The sequence below is a fragment of the Dromaius novaehollandiae genome, chromosome 19, assembly GCF_036370855.1.
Source record: "Dromaius novaehollandiae isolate bDroNov1 chromosome 19, bDroNov1.hap1, whole genome shotgun sequence".
Classification (NCBI taxonomy): domain Eukaryota; kingdom Metazoa; phylum Chordata; class Aves; order Casuariiformes; family Dromaiidae; genus Dromaius; species Dromaius novaehollandiae.
The window spans coordinates 3,040,704-3,065,493 of NC_088116.1; the positions used below are offsets into that span (position 1 = coordinate 3,040,704).

At 40.2% G+C, this 24,790-nt stretch overlaps 1 protein-coding gene across 2 annotated transcripts; it reads right to left on the reverse strand.

Moving 5' to 3' along the window:
• Window positions 1-4,790: 4,790 nt before the first annotated feature.
• Window positions 4,791-24,595, reverse strand: GGNBP2 (gametogenetin binding protein 2). Of its 2 annotated transcripts, none has more exons than XM_064523120.1 (14): window positions 24,472-24,595; window positions 23,555-23,673; window positions 19,597-19,677; window positions 17,353-17,606; window positions 16,271-16,369; window positions 13,082-13,195; window positions 10,771-10,974; window positions 9,583-9,757; window positions 8,102-8,296; window positions 7,329-7,479; window positions 7,003-7,128; window positions 6,765-6,916; window positions 6,135-6,383; window positions 4,791-5,443 (listed from the first exon to the last, which is right to left on the reverse strand). In XM_064523120.1, exons 2-14 carry the CDS (start codon window positions 23,645-23,647, stop codon window positions 5,240-5,242), a joined length of 2,097 nt encoding a protein of 698 aa, XP_064379190.1. In that variant the 5' UTR covers window positions 23,648-23,673; window positions 24,472-24,595; the 3' UTR covers window positions 4,791-5,239. The 2 variants fall into 2 exon arrangements, with proteins under 2 accessions (XP_064379190.1, XP_064379189.1); XM_064523119.1 differs by having other exon boundaries at window positions 10,765-10,974.
• Window positions 24,596-24,790: the final 195 nt, after the last annotated feature.

Here is a 24,790-nt window from a genome sequence, read left to right on the forward strand (position 1 = left end):
GCCGGCCACGCCCCCGACCCGCCGGCCACGCCCCCGACCCGCCGTGCAGGCCCCGCCCCCCGCGGGCCCCGCCCCTTGTGTGTTGAGCGCGCCAGGGCTCAGCCCGCGGCCGCGGGCAAGCGGAGGCGGAGCGGCGCTCGCTGCCGGCGGGAGGGCGAGCAGCGCGCCCAGGCCGCGGGGGGCTCGTCCCGGGGTAGCCCGGAACCCTGCGCCTGAGAGAGCGGCTCCAGCTTGGCGCCGAGCAGCCTCTCACCGCTGGGAAGGCTTCGTTCATCCGTCACTTCTGCCTCTCCAAACAATAAAACTAAAATGCTTGTGATGACACGTGATTTCTCTCTGTCAAAAACTGCGCTAGGAATCAGGCGAGCCAGGTGCACCTATCATTAGCTGCATTACCATTCCTAATATACATCGTGAGAAGGCTGCTTCATTATTTCATACAGAGGTCCAAAAGTCTCCAAAGATGCAGGCCAGGTTCTCAGATCTAAACCCCAGAGGGACTCCTTTAGCCTTGTTTCACAGTACTTATCCGCAGTCACACCTGCAGCGAGCTGGCGCTGCAGCAGGGATAGCACGTCCCGGCTGATGCCGCATGTGAGTTGGCAAGCTGGCACCTATCTTACCCCTGCGAAAGGCAGCCCTGGGCGCCAGGATCTAAACCTGAAGGACAGAGCCCAAATGCACAGACCCGCTCAGCAACAGAGTAGCGAGCCAGAGTCTAAGGAGAGCTGCAGAGATAGGGGAGCCTGGTTAATTTTCGTGGGAGAAAGTGTATTTCGTAAAATCAAATGCAAGAGTTCTTACGGGGATAAAACAGCTTTATAAAAGGACCGTGATCTTGCCTCTCAAGGAACAGAGATCATCCTTTAATAATTTGCAGAAACTTTTGAAGAAACAGATGAAACAAAACTCAAGAGACGAAAGCATGGATGTTTAATTTATAAAAGAAAGAAAGAAAGAAAAGTTTGGGATGTGATAATTCTCTTTAAACTCTGGAGGAGTCTCAACTACAAGTCAGACATAAATTGAAAATACCTTTTCCTCTCATTATGGACAAATGGATAGCTGTAAACTTAAAAAATATGGATGTGAATAGACAAGTCATTCCCCACTGTAGGCAATAAACGCACAGTTTTGTGGACCAGCCCTGAAAAAAAGCAATTGCAGTTTTTGGTAATGTTATCTATCAGATCTAAGAATCACGGTCATCAAAACGCTTCTGGCTGCAGCATGAGCAGTGATAGCAGTAGTCCAGTGACTATGTAACGCTGCAAGCGGCATGTGCAAGTAGCATGGGGATTAGTGCAAGGCTCTCTGCATCTCTGAATTTATCTAAGATACGCGCACATTGTTTCTGGAAAAGCGACATTCAGGTTACTAATGAGACACAGACAATACAAGGAATTAAAAACAGGTCCTGAATCACATTTGGACAATACAGACCAGCTGCATACAAATGATACAAGGAACAGGAGAAAAAAAAAAATACAGGTCTTCCAAAGTTTGGATACAGATGTAGTCTTCCTCAAGACGCAGAGCAAAATCATTGACACCTCTCACATGATACATGGACCACATCTGCATTCACATGGAACAGGTTTGTTAGAGACAGGAAACAAGAATTTCTGTCAAATGCGTCTTATTTGGATTCTCCTGCTGGGTGCAACTTTCCTTACAGTAGAGGTCCCAGGCCTCCCACTAGCAAACACAAGAACCTCCCAGGATTTAAGAATTACAAAGCGGTCATACTGGCACAGACCGAATTCCCTACTGTCTTTAGTAGTGACTAGTAGCAGAAGTTTAGAAAAAGGGTGTAAAACAGAGCAAGCAGCTAGTGCCACACTGCAGTCCCATGCAGCCCAGGGACTTCCTGGGCCGGAGAGTGTCTCTGAACCTTCGAGGATGATGGCCCTCGACAGACCACGTTCCACAGATACATGTGTCCAGTCACTTTCTGAACCCATGCGCACTTTGTGCATCCTCACTGTGCTATGATAATGAGTTGCCCAATTTAACTGGGATGAAGCTCTGCCTTTGGCCCTGGGGTCATTTGGATTTGGAGCAGAAATGCTGTCCTTCAGGGCTCATCTGCCACTGGGGCAACTGACTGCTGCAAGAGTGCACTGGGAAAACCATTTCTGAATTTGTTTCCTCCTCCCTCCCTTTCTGCCATGCCCTGCTGGGTGGCTTAATTCAAACCTACTTTCAACTTACACAAAACAAAGGAGAATGCCAGTAAAAGTCCAATTCCTAAGCAACATCCCCTAGAGCTGACTACTCAGCCTGTCACTGGGAGTTTTTAAAAAACACAGGTATTTAGGCTTCTTTACATTCTGTAAAAAATAAACTAGCACTTGCGTGTCTTGCCCAAAAGAGCAATGGTTGTAGATTTTCCTGTGGTGGCTGGTGGCTTGGGCAAGCATGGGGCCTGCACCAAGCACAAGGCCCCCACGGAAGCAGCCACACGCAGGGGCTGGGGCTATTGCAACAAGCAGGGCCCCTTGGCCACAATAGCTGTAAGAAATCTTTAGTGTGCACCGATCACACGGACGTTACCGTTGGAGGAGTAGCAAGGCTACGTACAGGAGCTCACGGGCATTTGTTACTGCAGCTGTTAGCACCTGAGCTGGCCACTCACAGACGTGCCCAAGGTATGCAGCTCTCTCCTCTGGCCCATGTCAGCAAGTACCAGACCGCTCGAGTGTTCTGTGATAACACTGCATTTAAAACAAAGTGATCTAAATTAGTTACGTGTCTTATCGCTCCAGTTCCTGGAAAAGCACAAAACAACTAACGCTCCACTTAAAAGTGATCGTTTCAGCAATCGACAAGAACAACTAGCCATCTGAACCGGCCCTTCGTGCATGCCGAGCACTGCACAGCCAGCCCGCCCAGCACACATTTTAACTACAGCTGACAAACAGAATATTTAAATAAAAAGAATTATCACAGTAAAGATCTCCTTCCTCACAATTCAAAAGGAAGAGGTTTCTGTTTTTAAAATTAGCTTTTTGTAACAGCAAATGTTTGCGAGTAGCTGAGAAAATGTTCTCTTTGAAGCTGGACAACAGAATGCATGTTGCTTCTAAGGAAGCTGAAGTTTCACAAAGTTTACTTTGTGAACTACACAATTAAAAAACAGGACTAGTTTTCTATTATTCTGAAATATATTAATTCTCAGGATTCATTTTAAACACTGGGCATATTAGGCATCTGCAAGCACGGTGCAAGTTTACCTTGTGTCGAAAGCATAGGGCAAAGCCAAGAAAACAAACCTGTGTCTCTCCGTTGAGCAGAAAACTTAATGAACTACAGTACAGAGAACATGGAAATTAGGAATGATATTCTGTAATTCTGCTTATGCTCCAAATACATCTAGCAAAAAACAAAACAGAATCTTCCTCTTCTAGCGACAGTTGCCACTAAAATCTAAGCATTATCACATTAAAAAAAAATTGCATCCGTATCTTTTTATAGTTTTCTTGCATGTCTTGTAAATGAGTGAAATCATCATTAAATGTATGTTAATATATGACTTAACTAAGAGTATTATCAGTTAACTTCAAAAAATTATGAAGCCAGAACTCACAAAATCAAATGTGGATAATATGTTCTTGTAAGACAGCTATAAAACAATAAAGCAAGGATGTGCATTAGCAGAGCGTTATCTCCTTAAACATGAAAATTATTCACTTTAAGATGAGGAAGACATTTGTATCTCAATTCCAATTTGCATACATCATTTTTAAATTCCAACATTTTTTTGAATTGCACTTACACAATGAATAACCTTGATCTCTAGAGACATACCAATATATAACACCTTATAGTAATCAACTAGAAGAAAGTGTAGCTGCCACAGAAGTTGGATTATGTCAGCTGAATCCGGATGCTTACTGTGTACAACCATATCACCATCTCCAGTCTATTTAGTATCACTTACTGAACTAGTTTTTTCTTAATCTCCCACATACCATATTTCCACCACGTGTCAGATCACCCTCTTACAAACACATCATGCCATAAGATACCATGTCCTTAAGAATGCAATAGGGTTGAAAGTATGTTTGTGCAAGAGCACCTGTGCTCCGTCCTCAGAACAGAATTCGGTATTCCATTAAACAAACCTCAAGGTGTGTTGAAAACCATCTGCCTTTTCTTGGATTAAATTCTGATTCTGTGTTGTCACGGGATAAGGAAAACAAGTGCAGTAGTACCCTAACTGGCATCAGTAATTATCTCCATGAAAAAACAAATTAAACCCCCCAAAACGCTATAGGCTCTGTGCTAACAACAAGTTCAGCACCATCACGCGCTAAGCATGCTGACCTTTAGCAAAGCTGTAATGTCAAAATTTATACAGCATGTTTACACAGCACAACACTGTTTGGAGACACCTCAGCTAGCTCCGCGGAGCGCCATGCCATGCCAATATATTATCTAAGACCCTGGAAGCAGAGGAACCACTTGGAGTGGAGTACACAACCTCAGCAGTGCCCACTAGGTTGGGTACAATGCCATGCTGGCACAACCAGGTTAGTATGGACCCAGCTTGTTTGCAGTAACTTGAAGATCTCTATACCATGTGACAGTGGAGAACCATACAGTCGAGGTAACTGTTTTGCACAAGTGCCACGGAAGTAACAATACCTGTCCCAGGAAAATTTGCTCAAATTACAACTACCTCCATGAAGCTACACAGACTGAAGTGACAGCTGTCCATCTGCACCAAACAGCAAGAATTCAAACTGCTGGAAATGAGTGTTTAAAGTAGAAACATGTACGCCAACTTTTACTATGCATATTAATAAATATTCTTTATTTAAATTTTGCACATTGCGCTTTAACATATTACATCCAAAACATTTTGCCAATGGATGTCTACTTTGTAAAATCTTATATTCAGCTCATTGTCATTCTGTACAGAATTATAGGTACAACATTACTTTGCCACTAGTTTGCTTTTTGTAAGTCTCACAGTAAGAGAAACATTTAATGAAAAGAGATGGCTTAAATTATAAGAGAGGCTTGCACAGCTACTCAACTAAAGATACAAGCCTGAAGAAAGAACAAAATTAATGAAATCACCTCCACCAGCCTCCCCCAAAAAACAAGAAAAAAAAAATCACATTAATTTAAGATAAAATTTTGCCATAAGTCACTAAATTAAGTTTTTGAAAGAGAAGGCGCAGTAGTCATCTTGAGAATTTCAATGAAAGACAGAGCTATTTTATTGTATTTAGTTCGCTCCAGCCGTTGTCAACCAACCGTTACAAATGGGCCTCTTGTGATCATTTAAGCGGCAGTATTTATTAAATTTCTCCTTCAGATGCTGTCGGTATTGTTCTCTATTGCTGTAAAAAGACTTGTTGTTTGCCATAAAGGACTGTATTTCATCTTGTGAGATAAAGATTTCCTCATCAGAAGTGCATTCAGATTCATCCTACAAATGAAAACAAGCATGTAAGACCTCAAGCACTGCCCTTCCTATACCATACACCTGTCTTTCAATTTTACACATTGTCCACAGCTGCTCTGAAGAAAGATGTAGCCTTCATGCCACCACAACACAAGAAGTCTTAACTGGTTAATCCAGTCACTTGAATCATAGTGCTCTGCTATTTGTTGGGTAAGAGGCAGCCTACACAGTCATGAACTCCAGCAAAATTAGCTTCAGTCTTAGCTAGTTTCCATTGGAAGAGGATAGCTTATATTGATGTTCAAGAAATGAAGTATGTAAAAGCAAGGAGAGGAGGAAGGAAAGGAAGATGGAAGAAAATTGTTCAGGTAGTCTGTGCTGGAAGTAACATTTGAGGCATGAAGGCAACAATAATGCACACTTCATTTCAAGGAATAATACAATGGTTAATAATGAATACTGATAATACAAATTCTGTCGCTTACATTGCAGCAATAGGCAATTCCTCCTCCCCTGCAAAGCAACTGAATTGTATACTTTAGAGAGAAAGTGTAAAAGCAAACAAACTAAATGCCAGGAGAGTAAGCTATGAGCTTCTGGCTCAGTTATGTTATCTGCTGTAAAGCTTCTTCATTGAGATTTGAGTTCTAAACCTCATCCTCAACCCCAAAGATTTAAAGCTACAACTTAAAATTCAGAGTAAGCGGTTACTTACAAGGAGTTCCACTAAGCTCTTGGCACCTTTTCCAGTATCAGGAACAAGCGACATTTCTGTAGGTTCAGCAAACTGTGACACATTTTTCATATGCTCAAACCAAGGCAACTGCTGCCCACTTTTTTCCGAGCTACAGCAGCTTTCAGCGTGTGTGTCTTTGGTCTTGTCATGATGAAACTCTGTGTGCATGATATTTCCTGAGGTCTCTCTGTTACCTGGATCTGCAATACAGCTTCCAAGTTTCTGAATCTAAAAGTGAAAACATCTGTAGTAAACTACTAGCCACGTTAAAACTGAAACAATTCAAGTTTCAGATAGAGGTGAGAGGGAAAGAGGAAGGAAAAAGACTGAAAAGGGCTGCAAGGATACTTTTTAAATGGGGGATGGGGGAGGGAGGAAGAATGGCATGCTAATACACAAAACGTGCATAATTGGAAGCACAAGAGAATCATCCTGCCAGAACCTATTCTAGGAAGGACTTCAATTACAAGAATGTGGATGGAGAAGTAATAGAAGATCCACATTACCTCATTTACTACATTAGTCACCATCTGAATTGGAGATACTTTTGTAAATATTTTACAATGTATGCAACTAAATAAGTATGCTGGTGTAAGCTAAGGTCCTTACATGTTCGTTCTCACACTTCAAAGTTTTACTTTTCTTTTTCTTCTTTTTGTTTTTGCCTTTTGTGTTATTCTCTTCTGAATTAGCCCAACACTCCACACAGCTATCTCCATCCTCTTCTTTGTCATCACAGCGATGGACACATGAATCATCTCCTGCAAAAGACAGGGAATTTCATTCTCAGATACACTTCTGAAGTTTTGCTTATACTAAAACAATATTAAGTTCTTGCCAAACCTACCATTTTCATCATGGTTACAAATGCCTTCAGTGCAGGCCACATCTGATCCCTCTCGAGATCCTGTTTCACTGCCCTCCATACTAGATGAATAGCCACAATCACTACCATTACAGTGTGGAGACAAACCTGAGATGAAGTGAAAAATTATGGTCACCTCTAGTAGCTGTTGCGCATTCTTTAGTTATACCTCTACCAACAGGCCATTCTTAAAAATATAAGAAAATAAACATTTTAGACCGCTTCCAAAATTTTTTAGAAGATTATCTGAACAGCATTTACCCCATGAATGGTGGTTTTAAAATGAAAAATTATGAAATTTAACATACCTTTCTTTATTTTAGGTGAGCCTAATAGGGTACCACTACTAGGACAGGTGCAAGAAGTGCTTTCATTAGTAACAATTACTTCTACACAATTGTTAGTTTCTTCTGTGCTACCACAGGCTTTGCAACTATTTTCAATGAAGTCCGAATTTTCCTTAAAACAAAAAACAAAAAAATAAATGTAAGTACTGAAGGTAGCCCAGCCAGCATCTTTAGAAAGGATGCTCTTTCCGTAAGAAAAGCAGCTCACAGTGACTGGTAACAGACACTTTCTTATGATTCTTCAGAAGTACAAGACAACTCAAAACCCTACTTTCCACACAAGAACATGATCTGTAGTTAACAGAATTCTAGTTTGGCCAAGAGATGTAGAATAATAATTGTATTTATTCAGCAGATATGTTGAATCAACCACAGAAAAAAGCTTCCCTAAAAAAAATTAATGGTAGTTGTCTTTGATTAGCACCTGCGTTCCCATATTCTAATTTGAGCGATTTTTAAGAAATAATTCAAAGATATTCTACCATGCTTTACCTAATCTCCTAGATTTATGATAAAAAGACCAAAGAGTTCCAAGCAACCACTTTACAAAAAAATCTTTAGTAATCTGAAAAAGTTACTAAATTCCAGTAGTGACCAAAACCAGTTCCCAGAAATGAAATACAGTAAATACCTCTCAAGCATTCTAAAATTGAGCACTGAGTTGAGGAACACGGCCCCAAACTAAAAGTCTAGTTATTTAACACCAGCAGAAACTAACAGCTATCAGTGTTTACCTTTGCTTGATTTATTTCCTTCTCTTCTGTTGTCTGCAAAGGAGCAGGGATTTCACACACGCACTTATTTTTCCGTCTATTCTTTCGTTTTTGGCGCTTCTTCTCTTGTTTAAGCTCTCGCACTCTTTCTTCTTCTGAAAACTCTTCACAGAGTTGTTCCAATCGACTAATACCCTGCACTTTTTCCACAGCCATCTGTTTATAAGATGTTAGATCTATTTATAGACATTAATCACAACTCAAGCTTTTACATTTATAAAAAAAGGAGGAAAATAACTGGTAAGTAATTTTTATGGTAAAGTCACAGCAACACAACTATCAGCATCAGAAGAAAAACTGCCTATTCAGATTTAGTCATTAAATTTAGACTGCTGGAGAAGATAACGTATGCGGGAGCATTTGATTTATTTAACTTAGAGCCCAGATTCACAATTTTCAGTGCAAAGCTATGGACTTGAATACATTTGTGGATCTGTGTTTACGTGATAGGAACTTTGATTATGTAACACAGCACAGGGGAGGAAAAAAATAGCATTATTGATACAGAATTCCTGCAACTTTTACACTAGGGTAACCACTGAAAAAGGCAGGTCATCTAACTGATTTTTAGGCACTCCCATTTTTAAAGTGTAGATAAAATCTCAAAAACATAGGAAGTATCTAAGCATATTGCTGTTCACTAATATTAATTTAGAACAAGTATTGATATGACTGAAAAAACACCAAGACAAACATGATAAAAATGCCACAGTGCACCTCGTCCAATGTCACTTCCATAGCAACAGAAGTCTTAAGAAATACTTAAAAAAAACACTATAATAAAGTTCCACTATGGTTTTTCCCAAATTGATTTTATCCCTCTTTCCCCAATTTTTAAGAGAGAACAGCCATTATGAATAGAATAAGCATAAAAAAAATTCTACATAAAAGGGCAAGATAAATCTACTGATATTTTTGTGTTAAATATAGTATTGGACTATATTAAAGGAACAGAACGGAGTTCTGTCTAAAGTTCAAAATCTTACAGAGTTACAGAAAGTCTTTGAAACTAGCCACTGAGCACACTGAATGTAAGATCTAGCAGTTGTGTTTGTAATTCAAAAGCACATCTTCCATTTTTACTAATTACCCAAACTGTTGAACTGTTTAAACCTGTTGTAGCCAAAGCTACTTTAAATGCTATCATTAGCAGTTACTTCACTGTGAACTAAAAACACAGAAAATCCAGCATACTGTAGTGCGTGTAAAGAGCGAAAGCAAACGAGTTCCGATCTCTTATGTTCCAGTACACCTCACCGCAGAACGCAACTCACTTGTAATATACATTGATATTACACAGTTGTTGCCTGCAACAAACAGGGGATTGAATGCAAGACCTTGAAAGCTCCTTGCAGCCCAATGTTCGCAGAAAGTGGGAAAAAGAATTTTAGTGTAGTTGCACGCAGTCATCATAGCACTTCAAATACAAGTCAGATTTTTACCTCAAAGCTTTTGCGTAAAGCATCAACACCTAGGTAAAAAAGCATTTGCCACGTTTGTTCCTCAGCCCGCAACTTTTGCCAGATTCGGTGTAATCTTTCATAAAGATGAATACCCAGGCAGGTCAAAACTTCTTCTTGGGCTATGTCTATTGTCTTAGCATGCCTTTCTCTTCGTCTAAAGAGAGAGTTGAACCAAAGTACAGGTATTGTTAAAGTAGCTGGAAGTCTACCAAAAGATCAAAGCAGTTTAATGAAATATTTTTTAAACGTACAACTGAAGATATGTTTGCATGAACAGCTTTTTTTAATCGAGTTCTGTTGTGCTGCATGCAGATGCAAAATAGAAAGGATCAGGTCAAAAACATCACTACTTTCCTGACATGTTCACCTGTGTGTGGCACTGTAAAGCTGCACTACGCCTTCCACCCTGTGACTTCCAAAGGTGGTACCCCACCGGTCTCAGTTTGCTGTTATTAGAAGGGATCAGCAGAGTTTTAATGTCAAAGAGATGCAGCCATTCGATACCTAGAATATTCAGTTTATAGCAAATATTTCAGCTTCCTAGACACTTGTGTCAGTGCCAGTTAACTGAAGCTGTATCAACACCCATGTAAGTTTATACATACTCACCTTGCAACAAAGTATTTCAGTACTAATCTGTATCTATCATCTATTAAGAAAAATTATAAAAGGTCTTCCCCTCCTAAGCACACAACTATAATCTAGTTCTAAAGTTATTAAGCTCAGAATGGTATTTTTCATTGGAGGATTTTAAGATGCTAAAACAAGTTCAGAAATCACTGTAATATACAAATGGTGAAAAAATTAAGTTGAATACTTGGCATTCAGTAAAACTTTCAACCAAGGCTCTCTTTCTATTTCGCATATTTTGAACACCTTAATGGAAAAGCAGGCAGCTCTAATGAGTGGACAAATGAACTAGAAGACATTTAGCAATGTCTTTCAGTCTTGCCTTTAAGAGTTAAAGGCACTTTAAAGTTAAAAGCACATATAAAGTCTTCACTACTTTGAAGCACTATCTGGAAAGTATACTTCAATATGAATATTTACATCCAAAAGTTTATTATGCAGCAGAGAGGCAAAAATCACTTTTGCAAAATACATTCAATAATAAAATAAAGAAGCAAAGCGCTAGATAGCCCACTCTAGCAAATTACATACTCATACCCTCCTGCGAACTCTGGTTCAGCTCGACCCAGCAGGTGTGCGATGAAATCTGTTTCACAGCATACGTGTATATGACGCTCATGTGGACAGCAACGCAAACCCTCATAAAGTGCAGCACAGTAGCCCTTTTCTTTGCTGCAGTCTAGCTCACCAATAAGAATATTGTATGCCCGAAGTACTTTATTTTTGCAGTCAGTGCAAAACCTGTATTAAAACAGAACATAACAGAACTGAATTCTTATTCAAGTAGAAATTTAGAACAGCTTAATCTAAGTTATAACTTAGTGAGCTATGCAATAGCACAGGCTGTATTTAAACTAGGTCATACTAATGTTTATGTTACTTCAAAAGGTAAAATAGTAAGACTTTGGATGTAAGCCATGTAAGTTTATTATATACATTATACTACCTAACATATATTAAAAGTCTGGATATCAACTTTCACACTCCAAGGCATAAATCAGCTAATGGTTAATATGAAAAAATTTCTAGATGGATATGCAATTCCATATTTGTTCAAAAAAAATCAGGAATCTAGCAGTGGGGGAAAAAAAAAAAAAAACCACACACACACACACATCTTTAGTACAAGCCAGCACCATATTCCTCAAGTAGCACACTCCGAGTTACTTTACAGCAATTAAATAAGCATACTCAAGTCAGTGATGAGCAGTAAGAAGAAAAAAGTTTCCTTTGTTGCCTGCTGTGAAAGATTCTTGTTTCCACTACAAGTCTCTCGAAACATATTTTGAGTTATTACATTACTACACAGGTAGCCAAACAAGGTTTACCCATAACACAATATTCAGCTTAAACATCTGAGAGCTCTGATAACTAATGTAAGAATAGTATAGCTATGAAGTCAATTATAATTAAAATACAACCAAATTAAGCTCATTCTCTTTTAAAACAGCAGCCATCTTCAAGAAGCTACAAAGCTTCTAGCTATATTATTCCAAAAATGCGAGGCAGACAAGCTGCTCACATTTCAGCTTTCAGCTTGAAAAGCTTGCTCTTCGTGTCATCTCTGGGTAGTGTTTTTCCCTTCCCTACTTTGTCCAGTCACATGGCAACATTAAGTCAAACATATTTTGATGTTTGATAGACCTATGATAACAGGCTAATTTCTGCGCTGGAAGGAAACAAAACAGCAATATTACTGCAGGTTAGCATCAGGAATGCTGCCAACACCATGTTTAATGTCACAGAAGATTAAAGTTATTTTGTTTCCAAAGTGTTATTTCCACACCACCACCCCCACACCCATCTGTGCCCCCACAGTTTATATCAAAACCTTGAGACTGCTGGAAATTAAAACTTTTTCATCAGTATGATAGCTACCATACACATGCAACAATAATTTAGTGGCCTATTTTTTCCTGTGAGAGAGAAGTAATAGCACTATTAAATCATAAACACCTGTTTTAAAAGTCATTTATAAGCAACACCAAGCCTAAAATCTCCTCCTGCTTCTATTAGTTTACCTCACATTATTTTGAAATTGCACATATTCCCCAAAAGCCTAGAAGACAACAGTCCCAAACAGCGGGTTACTTGTAAAAGAACTGAAAGCTCAATTACCCTCACAGAAAGAAGAGCTTCTGTGCATAGAAAGCATCAATTTCAACATTCTGTATTATTAAGAACGCACAGATTTGATACTAATTTATACTAGTATAGCACTGAAAATAATCCAAAATTCCTTCAAACACACAGTTCTAAAGGCATCAGTTAAAATACTTGAAATAACATGAAGAGGGTAGAGCTACCTAAAGTTAGAATTCTTGCTATCTCTTGACAGTGTACAGCCTGTCCCACTAAAAAAATTAAAAATAATAAAAAAATCTGATGTTCATGAGTCTGTTCATGCTGAAATTGCTGCTAGAATACTAATCATTGCCATGGGATAGTTTTAAAGCTGCAAATAAAATTCCCATATTTGTATTAAAAGATGACTAAAAATACATAGAACATACTCAACTGTAATATATCAAATTTTTATAATTTAATCCTAACCAAAAAATTGAGAGAAATAGCTAAGACTTCACCTAACATTTGTGCATTTCTGCTACTTTAACTGGGAACAAAGAGTAAAATATAAAGAAGGCTTAATCTACATCATCCTCAACTGCTGTAACACAGTCTTGTGAGGCTGTCTATCACTACGAACCTTAGAACTTCAGTTTTAAAAAGGTATCACAGGAATCCTGTAAACTTTTAAATATTGTGTGCACTTTACACATTTTGATTCACAAGAATACACAGCATGCATTACTCAAAATGAAGGTGTGTCTTAATTCTCTTAACATACCTGTGTTTTCGTAGATACGTTTCTAATGTTTCTAAAAGACAACTAGAATCAATTAAAACTACTTCATCCCTGCATTCTTGGGACATGAGTTCCCACACATCCATCCAACAACCCCTGCAAAAAAAAAAAAAAATCATAAGAAACAAAGACTGTACATTATCCTTTTAGGAGGGAGGAAAAGAAGCAAAATAAAGCATCTTTAGTTTACCTGACTGCTCCCTGGAAAGGTCCATAGTGGAAAGTGATCCTACACTTGCTGTCCTTCCTGCTGTCTTCACTACTTTTCTTATCTGCATTTAATTTCTCTGTACTGAGTGTGCTACTGCTCCCTTCACTGTAGCACAGTATTAAAAAGAAATTTTAAATCTATACCAAGTCTACTGTGAGCTAGTTATTTTTCCTAAACAAATGCTATCAAAACGCTTTGGTGTTCCTCAGTTTACTTTGAATACTGTATAGGCTAAGCCTGAACTTCAGGAAAAGCTAGGATCAGCTATGAGATACAAGGTTTGCTGTCCATGCTCATAAACACAGATTCATAATGACTTTAAAAAAATACAACTAAAAAAAAGCAATAATTTTTCAGAATATTATGTTAAGTATAAATGTGTGCGAGCTTTAATATTTTTGGCAGACTGCATTTCAAATGGCAATTTGAAAAAAAGTCATACTTCCACATCTCTACCACCACAGGGAAATCATTAAAAAAACCTACATTAAACTTCCAAAATTTGTTAAAAAGCTTTATCCTAAAACTATATAATTTGCTGGACTTGAACTTGGATATGCTAAAAGTACTCTTATTCAGCAAAAAAATAAACTTTATATAGCAAGTCATGTTTACTTACAGGCTTGACTACACTTGACATTTTACCAGAACAGTCATTTTTGTTTAAGCTCATGCAGAGATAGAGTAGGAAAAACAGGGGAGGAAACACTCCTATTTAATAATTAGTATCTCAAGAGTATGTATTTATGCTATTATCTCAGTGAATTGCCAGATTTGTATTTGCATATGTGTTTATGAGAGGTTAAATGCTCCTTAGCTCCAAATGAAACAGTCGCGATAAACCAGGTACATTTAAAGAATGTCAAGCAACTCTCAAGTGATATTAGTTGGTGCTTGTAGTTAGGTAACTTATATAATTAAATGCACAATTACAATTCAAAGCTTTTTTTTTTTTTTTGTATAAACTAACAAAGATGTAACTCATCTGAAGAAGTTTGTTGTAATGAAGTTGAGCAGAAGCTCTAAACTGATAAACAAAACTTATTCTGTAACATAATCCTATTTGACATCTCCATGTCTAGGCTGTTAGTGCATCTGCTTCCACTCTAGGCAGCAGATTTATTTGGAGAAATATCAGTACTGATACACCCTGATCACTTTGGTAGCATAATAAATGAATATTGACTGAGCAAGCAGAGCGCAAGCCATGTTTCTTAAGTAAACTACACTGATTGTCCACACGCCATGTTATCAGATAAAGCCAAAAGCTGTACTTGTAATATGTTAAAATATTGTTCTTCCACATATTACTATTAACCTGTCACTGTTCAAAATACTAAGGCGATTTATTCCAGCATGAACTGAGGAAATAAAGGCAGTATTATCTCTCTATTCATTCAGTTTCACAATTGTTTTTCCTTTCCAAAATGGTATGTATAGACTCCAGGATATATGTTCTTAAATAGGAGTAATTAATCTTACCATAAACAAGCTTTCATAACGCTTTGAATTTGCTTTCCCCTCCCTCCCTTTTAAATATATCTATAGGATCTTTTGTTTATGTAACATAAGCTTTAAACCAATTATATGAAAGGTCTGTAAATATAATAGGAGATAATGACTAGCTACCACTACCCTCAAGCAGTGCAAGTAAAATCAAGTGTCAAATTCCACATGCCTAGCATCTCAGGGGATCGGTCTAAACCCAGAGACTGAAGTCTGCATAGAAAAATACTTGCCCTGTAACTGGAAACCCTGATCGATCTTTGACAGCCTGCATGCTTAACCAGAAGCAGAGCAAAACTGACTAGAAAAGTGTCAATACACTCCAACTAAGCATAGTAGTCCAATTCTTTGGTCATCACCTCTTGAAAAAACAATAAAGAATGAACAGGGGGTTTTCTGGTTAACCAGCTGGAAAAGGCCATTTCAGCTTCTAATACACAGAAGCATATATGCATCTTTTTCACTGATGTACTCAAAACCATGTCACATTTTGAGAAAATATGTTCTACAAATTTTCAATTTTAACCCTGCAGCCCAATCATAACTTCTTTTACTAAGTTACATGAGACATCTTTAACAAACCCAAATAATACGGTGCATATTTGTTCAATATGTACCTTTTCACCTCAATGTGAGAAAACTGCACCCACCAAACATTTAGTTTAAAACATGAAAACATGAAAATTTGCCTTTCGTGAACATCATTTATATTACAATCAGCCATGAGTAGGACTTCAATGCTTGAAGCAGAAGCTATCCCTGCCCTGAGCAGATCATCATCCAAGCCATGTCAGACAAGAGAGATGAATGAACAGCAGAGAGCACTGGTTTGTAATGACCAAGCTGGCTTTCGGCAACTGGGTTTGAAACTACACATGAGTATCTTTTGTGTTTTTTACTTTTTTAATATAAACAAACAACTCATTAGCCAAGAGTCAAAATTTCAACAGCTAGAGCTAACAAGCAAGTTGTAAGAAAGAGCTGATTTCAAACTTCGTATGAAAGCATCAACAACTCTCTTAGGGAGCTCTGACAAAGGGCACAGGGACAGCTCTCAGATGGAGGAGTGCACATCTTGCATTAAGAGGGCAGGAGACTTTATAGTACTGTCTACTTATTGGACAAAATTAAAGTGTGAACAAGGTCAGCGGGAAAAGCATTAAACATCCTATGACTGCAGTGAAAGCCTTACCAGAAGGGCTAACTACACTACTATGAAAAACTACGAAAAAAGAGTCATGCCATGCAACTTATGCTGCCCAAAATCCCTGGGTGTCTCTGCTTCTCTCCCCCACAAAACTATTTGTATCTACCATAATCCAAATATTTTGGAAAATACTACTCTGGCAAACCAAACATATGCACAAAAATTGATCTCGGTGCTTAAGAAGAAATTAGTATCCATAGATCCATTCCTTAAATACTTTAGATTGAATTCTGCAAGTTAAACTTACCCCAAAGGTTTTGGTTTGTGTGTGTCCAGGGAGTGTAATTGACACCTCTTGTTCTTCTTACTTTTGGGAATTGCATCAATCATATCATTCAGTTTGGACCTACAGAAAAATGCCAAAAATGTAACTTAATATTCTGAAAACAAAATTATCCAGAGAAATTTTGAAGGGATTAATTCAGCTCACCTGTCAGAAAAAAAGTACACTAATGAACACTAAAATCTAAAAATTGTCTTCCCCTCCTCCATTAGTTTTACTCTGTTTACTCATTATGACCTACAAACTTGTAGTAGCCCAGGAAAGTATAGTAAGAATGTTTGCAACCAAACCCTAGCAAGCAAGGTAGCGCACAACCTAAAAAGCTACTACATAACTTTACTTTACAAATAACAGACCTGGAGCAATGACAACTAGTTCAAAAGTGCAGGGAACCACTAAGAGCAACTTATCAATACCACGTTACGCCTGCCTTGCCTTCCAAGTCTCTCTCTCCCCAGCTCTGCACTAACCTCTTCTCACTGGCCTGCTAACTGGAGCAAGAAGGAGCATGAGCTGAAGCCAGCTGGAAGGCACAGGCACACTGTGGTGAGCAGTCGCTGTTCGGTCTGTTGACAGCCGAGAAACAAATGGCACTGAGGCTATATATTGTGCTACCCAAACCCAGAGGGTTTCATTTTCTCAGTGTTACTGTTCTACTCGAGAGCAGAACGCCCATTTTCTACTCAAAGTAGTGCAGTGAAGAAGCCCTTTTCTTTCAGAGATCATGAAAAACCCACAGCGCCTATTTGGAGGCTAATGGCTAAGCATTTTAATACTGCTGTCTTCCAGCTGCAATCAGAGCACTGCAACTGATGATATGAAAGATGGGGTCTTTTGGGTTTGTTTTTCTTCCCCCCAGTTTAAGCAGATCAACAATGAGTTTAACATGGCTGTACAGATTCAAGACAGATTCAAATTTGCAACAATTCAGTATCTCCAACAAGGAAGCTAAAGAAGATTAATACATACAGAAGCTGGTTCTCCTTTTCCCCCAGATGATAAGAATAATCTGAATAGTTTTTAAGATAGCTGTGGGTTTAACTTACCCGTGCACATAAAATAGTGTATAAAGCTTCTTTGCATCAGTCATACAGCTTCGAGTTACAGAAAGAACCCCCTTTGGCCCTACTGTTAGGGGCTCAAGTGCTGGATTTCCAGACTCAACAAGCTGAGAAAACAGACGCTCCACGCTACGACGACAGCCAACACAGGGGACCAACTGAGAAAGCGCACTCAAAACTTCACGTGATGTCACCATCATGGCAATATTTAGATCCTGTTGTTTAAGCATGCTATGCCGCTAAAAGAGAGCAAGAAATGAAATAATTATTTTGGAGATCTTGAACTGTTCAAAGATTTCTTTGCTTTTAACTGCATTTCCTTTTCAAAATATACTTTAAATGGAAACTGTGTGCAGTGCTCAGAGATTCAGGTCAGTATCTTACTGGATATCACTTATAATACTTAATGTATAAATAAAAGCATGCCAACTAATATCATAGGAGCAATTCGCCTTCAAGTCTTACGGTCCCTCCTCAGAAAGGCAACTAATTTTTTTCTCCTCTTGTTCTCTCCTTATACCACTCACATCAGCAAATACTCCTTTCAAAGGAGCAGCACAGCTCCCTGTCTTTATCATCAGGAAGCCCTCTTCTCCACCTGAACTCTCACATAACTCTGAAAGTTTTCGTTCTCTACTCGCACTCATTTTATCTTGGACACATAGGTGGGAATTTTCTGAACTCTTAAACCCTAGCTAGTAATTTGCATATATGGAAATCTTATTTAAAACAAACCTATTCTACTCAGATCAAGACATGTTTAGCAATGCTTTTCCTGGAAGATTACAGGCCATTTCACATCGCAAATCTAATACCAGAAAAAGCATGCATTACTATTCAGGGTGAAATGTTTTATTTTAATGAGGCACATCTAACGCATGCTAATAATGAAACATTAAAGAGAACACCATCTAATATTTCTTACATCAATAAACACTTTTGAGACCCTCTCCTGGTTCCTCTGTCAAACACATCCATGTGCATACACACAGAGAAAAGCACACACCCTTCTATTTCTTCTTCCAACTGCAGCATTACAGACTCGGACTTCGACACTGAACTTTCAGTAGCATAGCTACGCCAAGTAGAGAGTCCCTTCTTCATACACCAGACAACATACCTGCACTTACAGTATCAGCACTATTGGCACTTTCTAACTACCTGTAAAAGCAGTGTTGTCAGTATATTAACTGTGAGCGTCATGTTTCCCTGCTTATACAAAATACAGCTTTGCTAACACAATCTATACAAGGAATGTTTTGCCACAACTGTATTTTCTGTATTATTTTCATACCATACCAGTCAAACACTCCTAACGTAGAAATGACTTATTACAACTGCTGGAGACAGAAAGAAAAAAGATCATACAACATAGCAAAACTAATTGACCCCATGGAAAGTGTAAAGGCATGAATTGAAAAGAAAAAACATTTTCATTTCATCTTATTTTTATTCATGCTATAAAAGGTAAAGCTATTATCAGATAACATTTAAAGTTTGCACTCTTAAAAAAAAGGCACATTAAATAATTTGTCAAGTGATAGTACTCTGCAATAGTCCTTCTCTTTTCAGTAATTAACAGTGCTAGCCACAGAAACAGTAGAAACAAGCTGTTCTCACAACACAGGTATGCTTTATATGCAGCATATGTCTGAACTGCTGCAGTCAAGACCACATGGAAAAAGTGCAAGCTGCATATCATCAGACTGGCCTGTTCTTTTGGACATCAAGCAGTGCAATATTTTTATTTGCTACAGGTTTAACAGTGCTATAGTTATTTGTCAGAGTGTTAGTAGAAAAGTTTCCGTTATTAAAGTTTCACAGGACCACAAAACTGTCTTTCACTGTTCAACTAGAAACTATCTATAAACTAGCCCACTACCTCTATCTATAACTAAAATATATTTACAAACTGTAGTTTCCGTTAAGTATAAACTGGCAGTGACCAGAAGAATTTTTTATTTTTATTTTTTACAGGCTTTCTATTCTAATTAGATGTGCAGCAATCTCTTCCTACAAAGAGGACAGCACATAAAAGCTGTGACATACAGAAAATGAATGCACCCAGTGCACTTTGGTACCAATATTTAATTGCATATAGGTGATGACATGTCTCTTAAGTAATTCATTACTACGTATAGTGACAACCTCCTGCAAAAGTGAAAGCACAAACCTAAGGAAAGTAAGATCTGATATGCAGCCTTTTTAAAAACAGACTGATGTATTTACCTGAATGAACTGCTTTAATTGTGCACCATTATTCTGATGTCCATCAAGGTTTAGTACATTATCAGGAAATTCCATCACCATCTATGTGAGAAAGAGGAAAAAATAAGCTTTCAAAAGGTCAAATGCAGAGCCATTAGTTTATTTTACTTTCTGGGGGGTGCAATGGGGGTGGAAGGGAAAGAAGACAGAAAGGATGCTAAATTCACACTGTTTCCACATTGCAATATTTAAAGCTTGGAAAAGGATAAAAATAGCAGTTAAGATAATGAATGTTTTACCAGTTTAGCTAAATGTTTCACTAATATAAGGTTCTAGAGGCAGTCTATAAAAAACAACCCTTAAAAAGATGTTTTATGAGAGAACAAAAGTTACTAAATGGAACATCAGTATTACACTATTTACATTACTTGAAACCATGCCTCAATTAAAAAAAAAAAGTTATTGTGTTTCAACACATGGAGATCGAAATTGATCCAAAAGTCTAACTAAATCTGTAGAGCTATGAAGAAACAGTCACCACAGTTTAATGACTTTAAGCCTACTCTTTTAAAGTGCTAATTTAAAACCATATTAATTCCACAAGATACTCCAAGGTGTACTTTGTTTTGTATGACTGCAGCTGCAATTCTCAAGTGACTCAAAGTAAAATGTTAAGCCTACAGAACAATGTGATTACTAGTACAGTAATTAATAATATTTCTTTTCCAATTTCTGAGCAACAAAGAGCAATTTCTTGGAAAAAAAATCAGTAAAATCATTTAAAATCATTTTCAGCCAAAAATCTAACATAACAACCAGGGAGAAAAATGACACCAACGAGGAGGAATGAACACTGGCTTAGTTGATTTTATTTGTTCAAACTGAGAAATACAAAAATATATCAATATGAATACACGAAGTTCAGCTTAAAATCTGAAAGACTAAACAACTTTGAAATTGGACCAACTCTAATACCAGTCAACACCAAAATGAAATCGTTTGAGTAATTCTTTACCCCGCCTCCACCTTCCTTTAATTGACTGGTAAAGAAAGAATTCCCTGCTGTCTTCGCAATTGCTGACATTATCTCCAGAGAACTGATACATTTAGTTTTACAGGCACTCAACAACGCTCCAAAATAAACATCTACTCTCTAAGGCCAAAAAACAAGGCAGTATATGATCTAACACGTGCAAGAACTGGAACAGTAGCGTAGCTTTCTAGTCTCTGTGCAGAACAGCGCCACAGTCAGCACTAATTCTGACCTCTCCCATGTTCCTTTCTTTGACTTCTCTTTCCATGCCCCTGACCCACACACACTTACCAGCAGCACTACTTTTTGCTGCAGAATTGCAGGTTTCCTACACTGCTAATCTGATGTTCCTGTGGGGAATGAGCTACATGCAAGTAAAAGCACTATTTGCTAAAAGCAGAGGAGAGAGAATTATTTTCTCCCTTCATCTTCATCTTCCACCATCAGACCACACCCCTAAGTGTTTTGTACAACAGAGTGAAATTATCAAAGACCAAATTCATGCATCAGTTTGATGAGACTTTTATTAACCAGTTAAACATCAACCACCATCATGCCCTGAACTGAAGAAAAAATTCCTACAATACCACATCAAACACAACGCCTTCTAGAGATCATTAGGGCTGCTTAAGAAATGAAAAGGGTTAAATATTCAAACTTCCTTTAATTTCTAGCTGAGAGATAAGAAACAGAAAAGATAGTGAAAAACTCATTTAGCAGAGCAACACCATATTGCACCTAAGCAGTTTCTGCAAAGCAGTGTTAAAAGTCTAAGAGCATTATAAACCATTCATTTACTAATTTACTATCACTGATTCACTATTTCTAGATTCACGGCATAGATTAAGGCTTCCAACTGACTAACAGAAATCAAATCCTCACAACGTGTTTAGATTCAGAGAGTTTTAAATGTGGTCAACACAAATCCGTTAATATCAATAAACAACACTCAATTTTTAAACAAATCTGAAGATATAATATTATGCTTCAAAGACAACTGCATCTGTTTCAAAAATAACTGCATCTCTTGTAATAGCTCTTGGTAGGAATTTAAGTAGTAAATTGTAGAATTTGTTTAGACTCCAAGACAAGGAAGCTAAGAAGTTCATTCACCTGTTTCCACAGCTTTACTAAATAAAAGCTGCCAGATCACCTAGAAATCTGAGTGCTTTGTAACAAAAGAAAAGAATGAAAAAGAAAATGGATGCAGGACAATATTTCTTTATGGTGAGGATGACTTGCACTTACATAAATGCCTTTCATCCAGCTGGATATAAAACTGATTTACAGCTATAGGAACTTCTTCAGTCATGACTATGGCTTTTCTCTGGTGTAAAAAGTAAAATGATAATGACAACATCGTGCAACTGGAGAAAGTTTGGGGCAGGAAGTTAAATTCCTGGACTATGATCACGAATGGAATTTTAGGTCAACAGAAGTCAAGTCATCTATCTCATGCACATTATAGCCAAATTTTCGCACTCTCTCTCAAGGTATAAAGTACAAAAAATGCTAAGAAGAGCAAGGTAAACCTTCTAGTTGACAAACCCCTAATGAATCATTTTTATTTGGGAGTTCGGGAAAAAGAAAAATCTTAAAGCTATATGGGAAATAATATTCAAGGAATAGACAAGACATCACAACCTTACACTATACCTAAGTAATGCTGGGTTCCCAGCTAACCTGCCACTGCAGGGGAGCTAGGTATCACTTTGGACAGCTCATAGGGAAACTCTGCGTAACATATAGGTACAGTTAAGCAGAAATGACAGACTACATAAAAACAAAAAAAAATAGTGAAGGTATTCAGTAAGTTAATAACATGCACTCATTTACAATGATCAAAACTAAAACACAGCAAGGAATCTCTTTTCAAGTGTAGGAAAAACAAAAGAAATTGAGACAGGTAAGTCTTTAACAGAAGGAAGGGGGAGTTAGAAACAGTCTGAAGATACTGACTTGTTTTGTTCTGAAAGATGGGAGAAATCACACTACAAAATTGATAAAAAAAAAAAAAAACTACAGCAAGTCAGGCATTCTCCTGTTTTAAAGGGTGAGAACAGGAATTTAAAGTGGATACGTTTTTTATCATTAAAGCACCACAGCAGTTACTGTCACAAGATACATCACTGAGAACAAGGGGATTCAAGTATTAATAATTAAGATACCCAATTACACTATAAAAATCCAATTTTATTTTCAACCCAACATTTTTATCCTGTAAAAATTAGGACAAACAACAAGGTAGTTAGAGAAACACTTCTTCCATTTGTTCTCTATTCATTTACTACGCAATTTCTGAACCTCCCTTTAAACAAGTGAGCGAGAGGAAAAGAGACTACAGAGCCTCCAAATTACATTTGCCTCATTTTTCCCTCCATCTTCTGGAGACAGCAATATCCCCATAGTTTTCAAATCAGAATACTACACTGAAAGCCTCTCAGATCTGTTGCTGTAAACACACAAGCAGGTACTGCAGGCTCTAAAATATCTGTTTTAAGCTAAAGTCATCAAAAAGACTGTCAGCCTTTCCTTACTTATTTAAAAACGTAATTAACTAGTCATGAAGTTGGGTTTTAACGGTAATATATCCCCTTTCTTTATTAACTGAAAAAATGGTTTTGCCTCACATTTGGGCTCAGGTACTGACACACTTGTGGGTCTTGAAAATGAATTATACGCAGGCCCCGAGGCAGCAGTAACTTTCCTCTTACGCTGCATGCACGTTTTTCGAGGTGGAAATCAGATTAAAAAAAAAAAAAGAAGAAAAGCCAGGTTAGGCAGCGGTAAGTGCGGTGAAGTCCCGCAGATCGGCAGGGCGAGAGAGGCCGAAGGAGGCGCCTCGCAGGCCCGTCCGGCGGGGAGAGGCCTCGCCCGGGGATTGCAACACGCCGCCCGCCGCCGCCGCCGCCGCGCAGGGGGGCTCCGCGGGCGGGGGGCACTCACCGTGAGGGTGTCATCGATGTAGAGGGGGATCTGCCGCTTCTCGAAGGGGAACTCCTCCTCCCCGTCTCTGCACACCGCCACCAGCCGCGCCATCGCCGCCGCTTCCTGCCCGCTCCGGCCTGCGAGCAGCCCCAGGGGCGGGAGGTAAACAGCGGCGCCGCTTCCCCGCGGCACTTTCACCAGCAGGGGAGCCAGCCTGCCTCACGCCATCGCCCGATTCGACACGCAGCCGCCGCCCCCCCGCCCCACCCCGCGGCCCGGGAGCCTCCTCGCCGCCTCAGTCCCGGCGGGGCGCGAGCCGGGCGGCGGCAGGGCGGACGGCCCGGGAAATGCGACATAACATGGAAGCGAGGGAGGGACCGGCGAGGAGGAGGAGGAGGAGGAGGAGGAGGAGGAGGAGGAGGACGGCGGCCCCGCGGCGGGGCACGGCCGAGGGCGGCCGGGCCCCGCGGGGTGGGTGTGTGGAGGGAGGGGGGTAAAGTCCGCCCGCGCCCTCCCCGCCGCCGGGCCCCGGGGCCGTTGGCGAGGCGGCGCTTCCCCCACCTGCGAGGCGGGCGCCGCCTCCGCCGTCAGGCGATGGGGGAGGCCGGACCGGACCCCGCCCGCCAGCCGCGGCCGGGCGCGATGGGATGGGATGGGATGGGATGGGATGGGATGGGATGGGATGGGCCGCGATGGGCGCCGCCGCCGCCGCCGGGCCCGGGCCCTCCCCCGCCTCCCGCAGGGCGAGGCAGAGGCGCTGCGGCCCGGGCGAACCGAACCGAACGGAACCGAACCGCCCTGCCTTGCCCTGCCCCGCCGGGGCGGCGATGGCGGGGAGGAAGCTCGGAGCGGGGCGCTGCCCTTCCCCGCCGCTGCCCCACCGGCCCCCAACCCCCCCCCCCCCCAGCCGCCGCCGCCGCCGCCGGGGCCTTTACCGGCTGCTCCGCGAGTCGGCGGCCCGGGCGCGCTGACAGGCGGGCGCACACGGCGGGCCCCGCCACGGAGCCGCCTCCTTCCCCTCGCCCCCCCCCCCGGGCCCTCCCCGCAGGCGGCGGCCGCGGCCCCGCGCCGCCCCGCCCACCTCTCGCGAGACGCCGCCGCCGCCGCCACCCCCCGGGGCGCGGCTCCCCCCCACCCCGGCGGCCGCCCGTCCGTTACCTCCCGCCGGTCACAAACGGCCGCGCGCCGCCGCGCTCCTTCCGCCGCCCCGAGAAATAGTCCCGGGGTCGGGTGCCCCCCCCGCCCCGGGCGCCC

Coding starts and splice junctions, on each gene's coding strand:
- GGNBP2 (XM_064523119.1), bottom strand. CDS start 23,647: ATGGCGCGGCTGGTGGCGGTGTGCAGAGACGGGGAGGAGGAGTTCCCC. Junction 6,917..7,002: donor TTGTAACCATGATGAAAATG/GTAGGTTTGGCA, acceptor TGTCTTTTGCAG/GAGATGATTCATGTGTCCAT. Junction 6,384..6,764: donor TGAAGTGTGAGAACGAACAT/GTAAGGACCTTA, acceptor TTTCACTTTTAG/ATTCAGAAACTTGGAAGCTG.